Source organism: Tachypleus tridentatus, chromosome 6 (assembly GCF_004210375.1).
Source record: "Tachypleus tridentatus isolate NWPU-2018 chromosome 6, ASM421037v1, whole genome shotgun sequence".
In the NCBI taxonomy this organism is placed as follows: Eukaryota; Metazoa; Arthropoda; class Merostomata; order Xiphosura; family Limulidae; genus Tachypleus; species Tachypleus tridentatus.
The window spans coordinates 69,444,178-69,457,411 of record NC_134830.1 but is presented as its reverse complement, the minus strand read 5'-3'; the positions used below and the strand labels follow the sequence as shown (position 1 = coordinate 69,457,411).

At 30.3% G+C, this 13,234-nt stretch overlaps 1 protein-coding gene across 1 annotated transcript in view; it reads right to left on the bottom strand.

Moving 5' to 3' along the window:
* Positions 1-553: 553 nt before the first annotated feature.
* Positions 554-13,234, bottom strand: part of LOC143252757 (follistatin-related protein 5-like) — a 107,338-nt gene continuing 94,657 nt past the window's right edge. The window contains exons 8-15 of the mRNA XM_076505391.1: positions 12,165-12,282; positions 11,003-11,161; positions 10,458-10,589; positions 9,346-9,605; positions 8,288-8,473; positions 7,534-7,714; positions 6,759-6,965; positions 554-3,745 (exon numbers count right to left, since the gene is read on the bottom strand). Of these exons, the coding sequence (XP_076361506.1) occupies positions 3,381-3,745; positions 6,759-6,965; positions 7,534-7,714; positions 8,288-8,473; positions 9,346-9,605; positions 10,458-10,589; positions 11,003-11,161; positions 12,165-12,282 (1,608 nt within the window). The 3' untranslated portion in view covers positions 554-3,380. The remainder of the gene's footprint in view (positions 3,746-6,758; positions 6,966-7,533; positions 7,715-8,287; positions 8,474-9,345; positions 9,606-10,457; positions 10,590-11,002; positions 11,162-12,164; positions 12,283-13,234) is intronic.

Sequence of the window (13,234 nt, the reverse complement as noted above, 5' to 3'; positions counted from 1 at the left end):
TGAAAGAATTATAAGTTGGTCCAACATTATATCCAAATGTATATACAGGTATACAGCAATATTATTTCCAAAAAAGTTAAATATATTTGACTTCCATTTTCAAATAGTACTTAACAGAGGTGGTGCCTGAATTTTTTGTTTGGGTACACTATTGTGTCACATGTGAGTGGTTGCACAGTTGAATAGAATCAGTTCATGCATATAATGCCTTTTGCTCTTTCTCTGTTTCTATACGTACTAATTTTATTTTTGAGTTGGTAGGAATAATGCTGTATGAGAGAGAGTTTATTTGTGGAAGCTAAGTCTTCCCAAGCATTTTATATGCATTGCATCTGGAGTGTATTCAACTATGAAGCAAAAGAAAAGTTTAGTCTGAGCTGTAATCAATATTCAGTATGGTATTGCATATCTCCTTCATTCAGGTAGTCAAGATTAAATAAGTTGTTTACTGGTACATATGAAACCCTTTGTGAACTAATCATAAGGAATTGTCTGTACAGAAATATAGGACTCTTAAAGTCTGTAGATGTTTCACAAAGATAAATGGTGCAGGTTTTCTTCACATAATTTTATTCTGCACTTTATTACTGTTTGTAACTTACAATAATTAATAGTTTACAATTACTATGTCATTGTCATAATTTGGATACATTTTCAATTTATTTATTTATACTGGTAAAAGGTTTCAAGTTTGAAAGTTCAAAAACTACCCACATACATACCATAAATCACATGTTGCATTGGTACAGCTTCCTATGATATGATAATATTTAATGTTTACAGAGTTCACATTTTAAATTTGTTTTTTCTTTCTGTGCAAGAGTGTAGATTTTTCAAATCTACTTTATCTATATGACACACTGAGTTTTCAATTTTACTGATTAACTCTACCTAATTAACATTATTTTACTTTGTAATCTGATTATAAGAGGGAATAAAAACTTAAGAACATTATTACTTCATACTGTGTTGCTGCAGAAACATATCTCCAAACAAGAACATTAAGACTATGGTAGACAATGAACTCTTGTGTTTTTGTTTGTAAAATAATTGGATATAATTTATTATGAAATAAAACAAATTGGACAACTATTGCCAGCTAAAATCACTCTGAAAGTTTCAGATACAGTGAGATTAACTATGTTTTCACTCAGAATTTCCTATTCAATGATTGGTTAAAATTATGGTAAAACATACCATTAAGAGGCACAGTTAAGCAGTATGCTAGTAATGAGATAAGATTCTTAGTTTTTCTGCACTTTTGACCCCTTTCTCAAATTCCTCCACTTTTATAGGTTTATGGCTACCATGAAATTACAATCATTGAAAGGGCAAAATAACCTTTAAAGATTCTCTAAGTCTTATAAACGTACATGCAGGTTTTACAACACTCATTGATCAGTATAAATCAAAATGTCCTGCAGTCACTTGTGACTGTAAAGTGTGAAGAGGATCCATAACTTTCTACATGTAGTATTACTTCTGATGACTGTAGAAGAAGACAGTTGGAAGATATATATGTTGCCATCATAGCACATTATTGTTAATAGTTTCACATACTGTCTTTGACTGGTGTATTCTTGGTCATTTGGTTCTTAATTAGTTTTATGCACAACTTTCAAAACTAAAACTTGGTTCAAAGAATATGATTATTATGCATAATTTTAATGTTTCCATCTCACCTTAATGTTCTTGTATTCTTTCAGAGTAGTCATAAAGATCAGTGTTTACATATGGCTAATGCTTCGCATTGACTTGAATATTCTTTTCAAGTACAACATTCTTTCTTATCCTCACTTTGATGAACTTACAGTCTTATTAAAAAAAAAGTTATTGACTGTCATTATTTGTAGAACCCTAGTAATTCAGGCTATTTTACACACATACAGCGCCATCAATTCTAGGCATATTAAAATGTATCATCCTTTTTTTTTTCCACCATACCATTCTTTAATACAATAACGAGAAGACAATCTACTAAGAACCATGAGTCCAAGTTTGTTATTGATGAAACTGTAAAAGCATTTTTAACATTTATAAAAGTGAGTATATGCAAGGGTCACTACACAGCACAGTTGACATAAGCCTGACGTTAAAAAGGCTCAATAACTCCTTGACCTATAAATTTCAGAGAGTGAAACAGACAACCGAAATTTCTCAGATATAAAATTTTAAAGTAAGAGAAAATATTTCATGTAGAACATGCTTCTTTAAAAAAAGAAATCATAATGGCTTTATCTGATAGTCTCATTCTTATATGTAACTAAGTTTTCTTTTCTAAATGACAAAAAGAGTAGAGCACTATAGTGCCCTGTAGATTGGCAGACAATCTTTATATTCTAACACATCTGTATTAAAAGTTGCTAGGTTTTAATCAAGAAATATTTTTGCATGATGACAACACATAAGTCATTTACAAAAGGTATGCTACATACAACTTGTAATGAAAGCCCAAGTTAGACAACATAAACAAAGCACATATAATTTCACTGGAAGCAATAGCAAAGTTTGACACAGACAAAGAAAATACATTTAACTTGACAGGAAACATTGCAGTATGACAACATCTAGAGAAAAATTGATCAAATTGACTGAAGTATTTTACTTGCAAATATAGATGCACACTTTAAAAATTGGATAAATTAGACACATTTTATGAGAAAAATCAAAATTTAAATAACATTACTTCAAGTGTTATAGGTTTTGACAAATTCCATAAAGCCTTAAGGTTCCCACATTATTCATTCATTTAATAGTTTTAAATACACACCTCTATACAGATAACTTGCACACTGCAAGTTTACACACAATTAAGTTTCTTTCATTCTTACAAACAAGATTACTATAATGCTACAAAACACATATTTTTTTTCTGAAATGCTATATCTATATTAAAAATTCTTAGTTAAAATAATATTTTTAGAAATGAGGAACCTCTGACTAGATTTCTCTTTGAAAAAAGCATGAAAGTGAATTTCAGCAATTCATACAATACTCAGGACAAGTGAAAAGAGTTAAATAAAATATTAATAGTTTAAGATTAAGTTAAGCAATTTAAGCAAATAGATATGATTATTCACTGATCTTCTGAAAAATAATTATATTTTGTTTAAGTTACTAGATAGAGCATTTCAGTTCTCTGAGTTCTTAAAGAAGTAAAATTATGAATATAAACGTAAACCATGAAATGTAGTAAGTAACTTAATATTTGTAATTTTTACTGAAACAATATATTTTCAATAAAGTTGCCATCAGCAGGCCCTTCTATTTGAAGTAGACAGGCAGAACATAACATTATATTAAACTAGTTTGACAGTTTAACTTGCTTAAACTGAACAAACATATTAAGTCATCAGCAACTCATCCAAAAAAAAAAGACTTCATGACGACTTCACCCAAACCATCAATCGGGGATGGATGATGTTTCCAATTTCACAGTTCACGGTTCTTGTTTTACCATTCACTACAAAGATGGCTTCATTTGCAGTGGTTACCATATACGTGCCAAATATTCCTGCACTGGTCATTGGCCGGTTTGTGTTTTTCCATTCAGCTACCTCTGGGCCCATGGCTTGTCCAATGCCAGTGACCATTTCTACTTTCCCATTGGCTAGATCAACAAAGAGAATGTCTTCCTTATTAGAGGAGCTCGCATACAAGTCATAACTTTGTGTAGTGGGAGATGGGAAATAGGTGATGTCACTAATCTGTAGCGTTGTCTTCACATCAAACAAAAACTGCAAGCCTATGTAAAGATACCAAATATAATTGTGTCAGAAAATAGAAATTTCAGTGTGCTGACCAAAAACTTTTCTTATAGTAAACCTAAACAACAGATTTTGGTTAAATATGTTTTATTCACACACAAACAAAAATAACATTTAATCCTTTTTGTTTGTACAATTTTTGGAATGTAAAATCAATATTTTTATGAAATGTGAAGAATTGTAACACATAATTTATGTTGCCTATTCATACAAACGTGTTTTTATTGTTGTTCTTGTTGCATTAAATACCAGCATTAACAAAAATAAGCTTAAAACATGATTTTTCAGAACTATGTTACAATTATTAGTCCTAAGTCAAATTAATAACACTAATTACAGTTAAATGTATGTATCAGTATTTGTAATGTAACTTTCTGGAGTAATACAATTAATAAATTCAAACATTTACTGCCTGAAGCAGCCAGAGACAAACTAACTTGCAAGCAGTTCAAGGCCAATTTAACTTATTCACATACAACTAAGATGCTATGATTTACATTACACCTACTAATGAGGGGTGGATAAAGAAAATGGCAAATAGAGCTATAGTTCTAGGCCTGTTATGGATAAAAAACACAGACTCATCTTCTTCTTTTAAGAAGGGGCTTTATAGAAATCATTCAACTGATTCTACTTATCTTTAGAAGAGAATGAAAAATAACGAGAGAGGGTTTGTGTGTCAAATGAGTATGCCTATTGTGTAATGTAGAGTGCAGAGATTAGACTGACTTCCCTCTGAATAATCTGACTTAACATATTTGCATACAATTTGCAATGCAAAGTGAGGCTAAGACCTACTCATGTTAATTGAATGATCGGCCTTGGCCAGTCAAAATCTTTCATTCAACATTTTCAGTATGATCAGTTAATTTATGCTACGCATTTTGGGGTATAGAAGATAATACTAGAAATAAACGACCTTATTTAATTAGACACTTGACGTTTTGTTTTAGTTTCTTCAGGAGTGTTCACTAAAACACAAACTGAAAGTAACAGTACAAGGCTTTAAAAGCTTCCTTTTTCTCACTTTTAGTTGCTAGTCTAGACTGAAGAGACCTATATCTTTCAATTCTTTATTGTGAGAGACCTCACATTTTGTTCAAGAGAAGAGTTGAATCACTGCTAACAAGGTAAGTAACAACATTTTAAGCTTCTGAGATGTGTTGTTGTTTTTGTGAACAGAATTTGTAAATCCTTATCCCCCAAAAAAATCCATAATTACTTCTGGATCTACACTGATTGACAAGCATCATTAATTGGAGTTTACAAAATACAAGTTATTGCACTTTGAAGTGGAATAATTAGTTACAAAACTACTAGCTCATTGTGATATATCTCTCTCACACACACACACAATTGTCCAAACACACACATATTATTAAATAAATGTTTATGTGATCTTAGATATAGATGTACAAACACAAAGGTGGTTGGAAAAAGTTAAAGAAAGAGGAAGAAAAATTAGATATAATGTAGTTGTTACAATTAGGACGCTAATGATTTATGTGCTTTGTCCGCTAGTTTCGAAACCCTTACTAGTCAAGACAATGGAAACAACAATGTAAACAATAACTCTGAATACTGATGTGGCCCAGTCAAATATTTTTACCTCGAAAAGATGCAACAGAATTGTTTTTGTTATATATTGTTAAATTTTATTGATAAATAAAAACAAACTAATTTAATTTTACCAAAAGTTCAGTTTATTGTTTTGTTAATTCAGCATGCTATATTGTGTAAACAAAGATTTTAATTATATCATGCAACAAACCAAATTGAAACGTTAACATTTCAAATTTCATAAAATAAAGTTTTATCTATGCTACAAACACTAATTCATTGTCACATATATATGTATTTTTCATCTTTCAGATCATCACAGATAAATGTATTGCTATGAAAATCTGAACAATAAAGAAACCATTTGTAAGGCTTGGTGGTAAGAGCAGCAATGAAATCAACAATGTAAGCAAAGAATGCAGTGAAGCTAGTACAGCAGTGTGAGTGTTCAGTTTTTATACCAGGAATGCTGCAGAGCATACTGTATCTTACAAAGCACTCAAAGAAACAGAGTAACTGAAAACAACACTCTTAAATTACAAGCCTCAGATTATAAGTGGAATGCCCTAACCACCTGGTCATGCTGGGCCTTATTCTTTAATCATGATCATAAAATGTAGAAATATTTAATATCAGGCCCATTTGACGTTTAAACTGCCCCTTCTACTAACATTATCTCCTGTAACTTGGGAAATACTTTGGTTCTGAACTAATCTTTTTTTCAATGTCATGTAAACAATTTAAGATGTGTGGTAATTTATACTGAGTGATATATTTCTTATTTCAAATAAACACCAAATTATGTTTATTTAATCTCACATATGTATGTATTGTGGTTTTAATTATTTGTTTGTTTGTTTTTTAATTTTGCACAAAGGTACACAAAAGGGCTATCTGTGCTAGATGTCCCTAATTTGGCAGTGTACGACTAAAACTAGAGAGAAGGCACCTAGTCATCACCACTCATTGCCAACTCTTGGACTACTCTTTTACCAATAAATAGTATGATATACCGTAACATTATAATGTCCCCATGGCTGAAAGGACCAGCACATTTGGTGTGATGGAGATTTGAATCTATGACCCTTGGATTATTTTGGTTCTAATTATCATAGTTTTTGTAAAGCTCTAGCTAGCAGTAATAATCATTATTCTATAAAAAAAGTTCATGATTGATTAGAAATTTTATACGCATGCAGCATTATATATATAATTCATGAGGGTATTTGTTATTCATTTTTTAGATTTGTTTATAACCAGTTTTGTAAATACTATTTTAATAATGGTGGCTCCATCTACAGTTACAATTGTCTACAATTATCAAATTTCCTACACATTAACTATATTTAATTCAGGTTTTTCGTATAATTTCATGTGGTATTATAATTTGTATAAATAACATTTTTATTGTAACAGCTACAAGAGACCCACCTTGTTCTGTTACTTCTTGGGCAAAAATTATAACACTAGTGTTGGTTCTTTCTAAAGTTACAACATAGCGAGAGTCTGGAGAAATATGAGGTTTCCCAAACAGGTTAATCTTGTGAGACACAACTATATCTGTAAGATAGTCCAAGACAAGTTGACCTGTAGGTCGATGGGTGATTGGTTCAATGCATTCCAAGATAATATATCCTCCTGTAACAAGAAATAATTTAATATACTCAAGATGAGATAGAAATCTGGGTAAAATCAATTATAAAGTTATTTTTCACTTGTTACTCCAATCATATAAAATATTTATTGAAATACATAATGTCCGTATAAGATGTGAATTATTCATGATTTCATACCTACCCTAGCAGACAATTCTATAGTCACAGAAGTAAACCAATTAAGTGAAAAATTATTCGTATTTATGAAGAAAGATTTTTTTTCATATGTTTACTTTTCTTTTTTTCCCTCTATGTTTATTTTACTTTTCAACACATTTTTGGAGCCTACGTATTGCAGATACCTGATGTCCATCTGATGGATAGCAGTGCAACTATGTGCAATGAAGCACAGTAGGTTAAATGAAACTATCCTTCTATTAAATAAGATATTAGTGTTTTCAAAAACGTGGCAACTAAGAAATACAATAATCATAACTAATCACCATTTTTACCCTTCACTTAGAAAAGATCATTTTTAAAAAGTTTTAACTTGAACATATAAATACTTTTTCAATAATTTTGGAAAATTAATTATGTAGTTCCTTCCTCACCAACAGCAGCAAACGCTGCACTGCGAGGTGCACAGTTGTAAGGAGTTAAATCCACAGTTTTCACATATTTCATTTCTTTAAGCTGTAATTTATACATTCCCCGCTGATTTGTGTGGACAGCAAAACCATATTTCCATGGATGTCGAAAATCTTGGGTCAGAGGGATGAACAGTTCACTCACCTAAGTTAGAAGCAATTGTACTGTCATACAGAAATCTTTATTTTAAAGTGTCAAAATTTAATTTGTTCTAATTTTTCTTCATGCATTTGAATGTTTGCTAATGTACAATACAAACAAAAAACACAGATCAAGAATTCTGACCTCTTTTTCTTTCTTTCTTATTTCTATTCCCTTTATTCTCATATTCAGATATGTTGGTTAGCAAAATATTCACATTTTCACATTTATAAGTTTCTGGCTATTGATTTTAGAAAACATTATTTCACTGAAGTAAAAGTAAATGCATATTTGTAAAGTACTAGTTTGTGTGAGACGATTATAGCTCAGCATAAAAGCTAGAATTTCTGCTTAAGTAATATGTACCTGTTAGTATTAACTTATACATCATTTTATCTTTTACAAATAAATACGTTTCTTCAACTCTTTTTATACTGACCTTTAATGAAATTCAAAAATCAGCATTTTAAACTAAGTTTAAGTGTACAAAAAATGAAAGTAACCAAAGCATTAATGTCAAAACAAATAATGAGTGTAACAGATTCAAGCTGTTTAACAAAACAGCTTTAAACTTACTAAGTCAAAGTGTCCATCTACAGGTTCAGGATGAACAGTATGGTGTTTTCTCTTCTGACTTGCATCACGGATTATTTGGATTGTTTTGGTTCCTCGGTCATCTGAACTTCGCCAACAGGTGAGCCATATTTGGTCAAGATGAGGAACATAATATAGGTCTACAGGATATTTATCTGTAACAACCACCTGAAAAAAAACAACATTGCTTATGTTGAGTGATTACATAAAATTTAACTCTCATAAATATATGTTGACTTTAAAATACATAAAAATAAATTAACAATTATCTGCTTCAGGCACAGTATGTTTTACTTTTTCCCTATCTAGATTAATTTTTTTTTACAGATTATGGAAAAGTAGGAAATTTTCTTATGTATTAACCACCCATCTGATAAACAATTTCTACAACTTATTTCTCTAAGTTATAGTAATATAATTTACTATTATTCATCACATACTTCTTATAAGTAACACTTAACTGCATCACTCGTTTTGCACAAAAGTCATGCTTTACAAAACAGAAGTCCTCTGTCAAGACAGTTATAAGTTTATGTGCTTACAGTGCTAAAATCTAGGGTGTGATTCCCTGCTTAGCACTATAAAAATAAGATAACATTGAAGTTGCTTACAAAATTGTTAAATAATGTTAAAAACAACTCCACATTTATTAGAGCATGGTCTATTCATGTTAAATGTATAATAGAACTTATATATACAGAATACTTAATGCAATAGTTCAGCACCACCATGACCTTTCAAACAACCTTACATCTTTAATATATTGGAAATGTGTACATGCATGATTGATATCATTTCATAGCAGCATCACTTCCACAAATCCTTAGATGGTTAATAACATCTTAACAATCATTTTAAGAAAATGAAAATAGACAGTTAAGCAAAATAATGATACTGTTATTTAAAAAATAAATCATAGTGGCTAAATGGTGCACTATCTATGTATTACATATACCTGCTGTAGATATGTATAAAGATTACTCTTTACATTTATCTATGTAACTTAGCTTCCTAACTAGTAGATAAGGAAACATACATACATCTACAACTACCATCTGAACCCTTGATATGATTAAAATTCTGTCTTTTGTTGGCTGTGAGACATAAACATAGCGATTAGCCACATTTATGGCCCTTCCCCATGAGCATTTGATGCCTCGGTCACCACACACATACTCCTGGGTACCAGGGATGATATCTGTGCTCTGCATTTGATGGTAGAGGCGGCAGTTATCAGGATCATAAACAGACACACCCCAATCATGAAAGGCAAAGAAACGTCTTTCCTCAGGAGCAGCAGCTAGAATAAAAAATCCACAAACTTTAGCTATGTTATACGAATCAACTGTGATATTTTAGAATTCTATAAATTGTGGTGTGTTCTACATCAAATAAGTGAATGATATGATTCATTTAAAATAATTTATTTTCATGCACTTTGTGCTAATATATTATGAGAAAAATAACACAAAAAAGACATCTTTTGGCACAATGAAAGATAAACCTTTTTTTATTAGTTACAGCTAACTAGTTTTTAGTAACACAGTTACCTTCATTGTAATAGTAACTAAATCAGAAGATGGTAACTATATTACCAAACTAATAATAAAGAGATTACCTTTAATTGTGATAACAAAAAATGTTGGTTTTTGTGTTTTTTGCTCTTGATATTAATGTACAATATTTACACACACAAGCTGAGATGACTTAGAAAAGTTACAAAATTTATCCCTTTATTTTCTCCAAATTAACATATTACACAGTTATGTTATACCAAACAAAGTGTAGATAACTGTAGTTGTATCACTTACGTACACAGTAGTCTGACATAAAATATTTATATATCTAAATAGATATATTGATACACATACACTGATACCCATTCACATACATGCATATACATATTATGAGGTCTCTTAACTATATTCAATTTATTAAAGCAAGATTGTGTAAATGTGTATGTCTTAAGCTGAATAGACCTTGCTTGCAACAGTACAGAATATTTCAATAGGTTGTTGTTTTTTTTGTCTCCACTGTATAATTGATTTCTAAAGATCCATAAAAAACCTTTCAAAATGACAATATAACCTTTTCTTAAGGAACATATAAATGACATGTACTGGACTTTTCACCCTTTCACTGTAGAACATACTTGGTGTAGGTTGATCTTGAACAACCAATGAGCTAATATCTCTCATGGATCCAGCTGGGTTTGAGGCTACACACATGTATGCTCCTGTATCACTGTATGTTACCTTGCCGATTAAGAGGGCAGTTCCATTACCTAAGAATTAAAATAAAAAATATTTGTTTTATTGAGTATTTGAATATCATTTAAAAATCAATAAAATCCTGTTAATATTAGTTTTCTACTTTTATGCTCATTTCATTTATGTTAATTTATGTTTCACTGCAAATTTTCAATACAACAAGCTTTAATCTCACTTGTTTTATTTTTTCTTAAAAGTTATAGATGTCAGTTGACTTCAACATTTGAAAATGGCATTCTGTATAAACACTGATTTCTGCAGTTTTCAACTATTAATCAAAGAGAATCCATAATATTTTATGTTCTCCCAAAATTTCAACCCTTTATGTAACTCTTACTGTTTATGAAATAATTTATGTACCATCCCACACATTACCCTTGTTTATTACAACTCTAAAGTTATTTCTTCAAAAGGAAAATGTACTTACCCACAATAGTATACTTGTCATCTTCATCTTTAAGTTCATAGTCATTCTTCAGCCATGACACATTTGGAGTAGGAACACCAGCCACATGACACTCTATTTCAATAAATTCCCCAGGAGATCGTGATTGCAGCTTCGGAATGATATGAACCTCAGGCAAAGCTGTGAAAGATAAGAGTAAATATTAATGTATGTAAATTCATTCAAATGATAATCATAAATTTTACATTAAGGTAAAAGAACATTTACTTAACAGGAACATTTACTTGTTTAACAAGTTCTCTGAATTTCAAAATTAGTTACAAAAAATATGAAAATACTTAAATGTTAAGTTGATTAACAAATGCCAAGAAAGAACAAAAAAAGAGTAAATCTTAAAATTTTCATAACAAAACAAAATTATTCAGATAGCTTCAGCAAATATTTTATTTGTTTGTATTGTTTGGAATTAAGCACAAAACTATACAATGGGCTATCTGTGCTTTCCCACCAGGGATATCAAACCCTGGTTTCTGGCAGTGTGAATCTGTAGACATACTTCTGTGCCACTGGGAGTGCAAATATTTTATATTCATAAAATAAAATTTACCTAAAAAAAGGCTTTAATAGATATTTCATATTTATACAATAAAATATCACTTACAAGGCTCTAGCAGATTCTTTATATTTATACAGTACAATAATGCTTAAAATGCTTTGGCAGATATTCTATATTTGTACATTACAATACTGCTAAAGCTTTAGTAGATACTTTATATCACTATATGACAATAGGATTTAAAATGAAAAGCAGATATACCCATATAGTACAATATTTTCATTAACTAAGGAAAGGAGGAATCTATTATTTCAATCAACTAAAATAAAAAGGTTTCTGTGATTTCTTTATATTTCAACATGTCAGAGGTAACATAGTTTTTTAACATCTCAAACTCTGGGAATAATAAAATCATTTTATCTTAATTTAAATGAATTAGAAAATTAGGAACTGTAAGTTCCAAATCTATTTTGCATACTTATAACTTTTTAATTCAGGGCCCTTTAAAATCTAGTATCACTACTGATTATAGCATCTGTGGAAGAAAAACACTCTCTCTTTCAAAAGTTTCATTTGATAAGATGAAATAAAAAATACAACTATAATGTATTTTAATCAAACACTTACTATGAACATGTAAAATGTGTGTCTGGAAAACTTCTTTGTTCCACTGTGCATAGCATGTGTAATTTCCACCATAAACCAACTGAACATTAGTCAAGTACAAGGAACCATCTACAAATACCTGTTAAAGAATTAAATTCACTTACTAATATTCTCTTGAGTTTAGTTTATGTACTTCATGTTAAGCCTAATATGTGTGAACGAGAAATTTGTTGTGTGTTTTACAAGTAGTTAAAGAATAACTTCTAAACTATTAAAGAAAATATTTATTACGCACTTGAAGTAAAACTGAAATAATGCTAGAGCTATTCCAGATATATTCTCTTGAAAACTAATGATTCAATCAAGATATCAATTATGGAATAGTACTAAACCTTGTTGCTGATTGGCTTAATTTCAAATTATGTTAAAAAACTGGACAAAGTGGAAAATGACATTCAAAAACCTGTTGATTTTGTTGTTAAAGTTACACTGGATAACTGCTTTCACTGGTTTTATTCTACTTCAATCCTTCAAGTTGAAATCATATACCAAGACCAGGCAGATTAGATGAACTTGAAGTTCCAGACTGACTAAATGCAACATTTCTCAACTTGCAATATACCTTGTATTTATGTTGAGAAACGTGCTACCCATGTGACTAGTCACTCTCATAATAATATAGGTGGGGCCATAAAACTATCAGCAATAGCATACAATATGTTATATTAAACAATGTTTTCTCCAGGTGGCAACAGGTAACTATTTTGTTAGAACAACAAAGAACAAAATGTATTATGTGAAATCTGCACATATTTAGAACACAATTAATTCAGAATAAATATGGTAATACTACAAGAAGATAGAAACACATGGTATATTCATATACTACACCTGTCTTTGCTTGAAAGTGTCTGTTCAAGCCTCAAGGTAGGCAAAATAATATATACATATTCCTGAAGATTCATAAATAAAGGTCTACCTTATGCAAAAAACAGTTAATTATTTCTTTGTTGTTTTGTAGTTAAGCACAAAGTTTCTCAATGGGCTATCTGTGGTGTGCCCACCATATTACATCCAACAGGGCAGTTGTC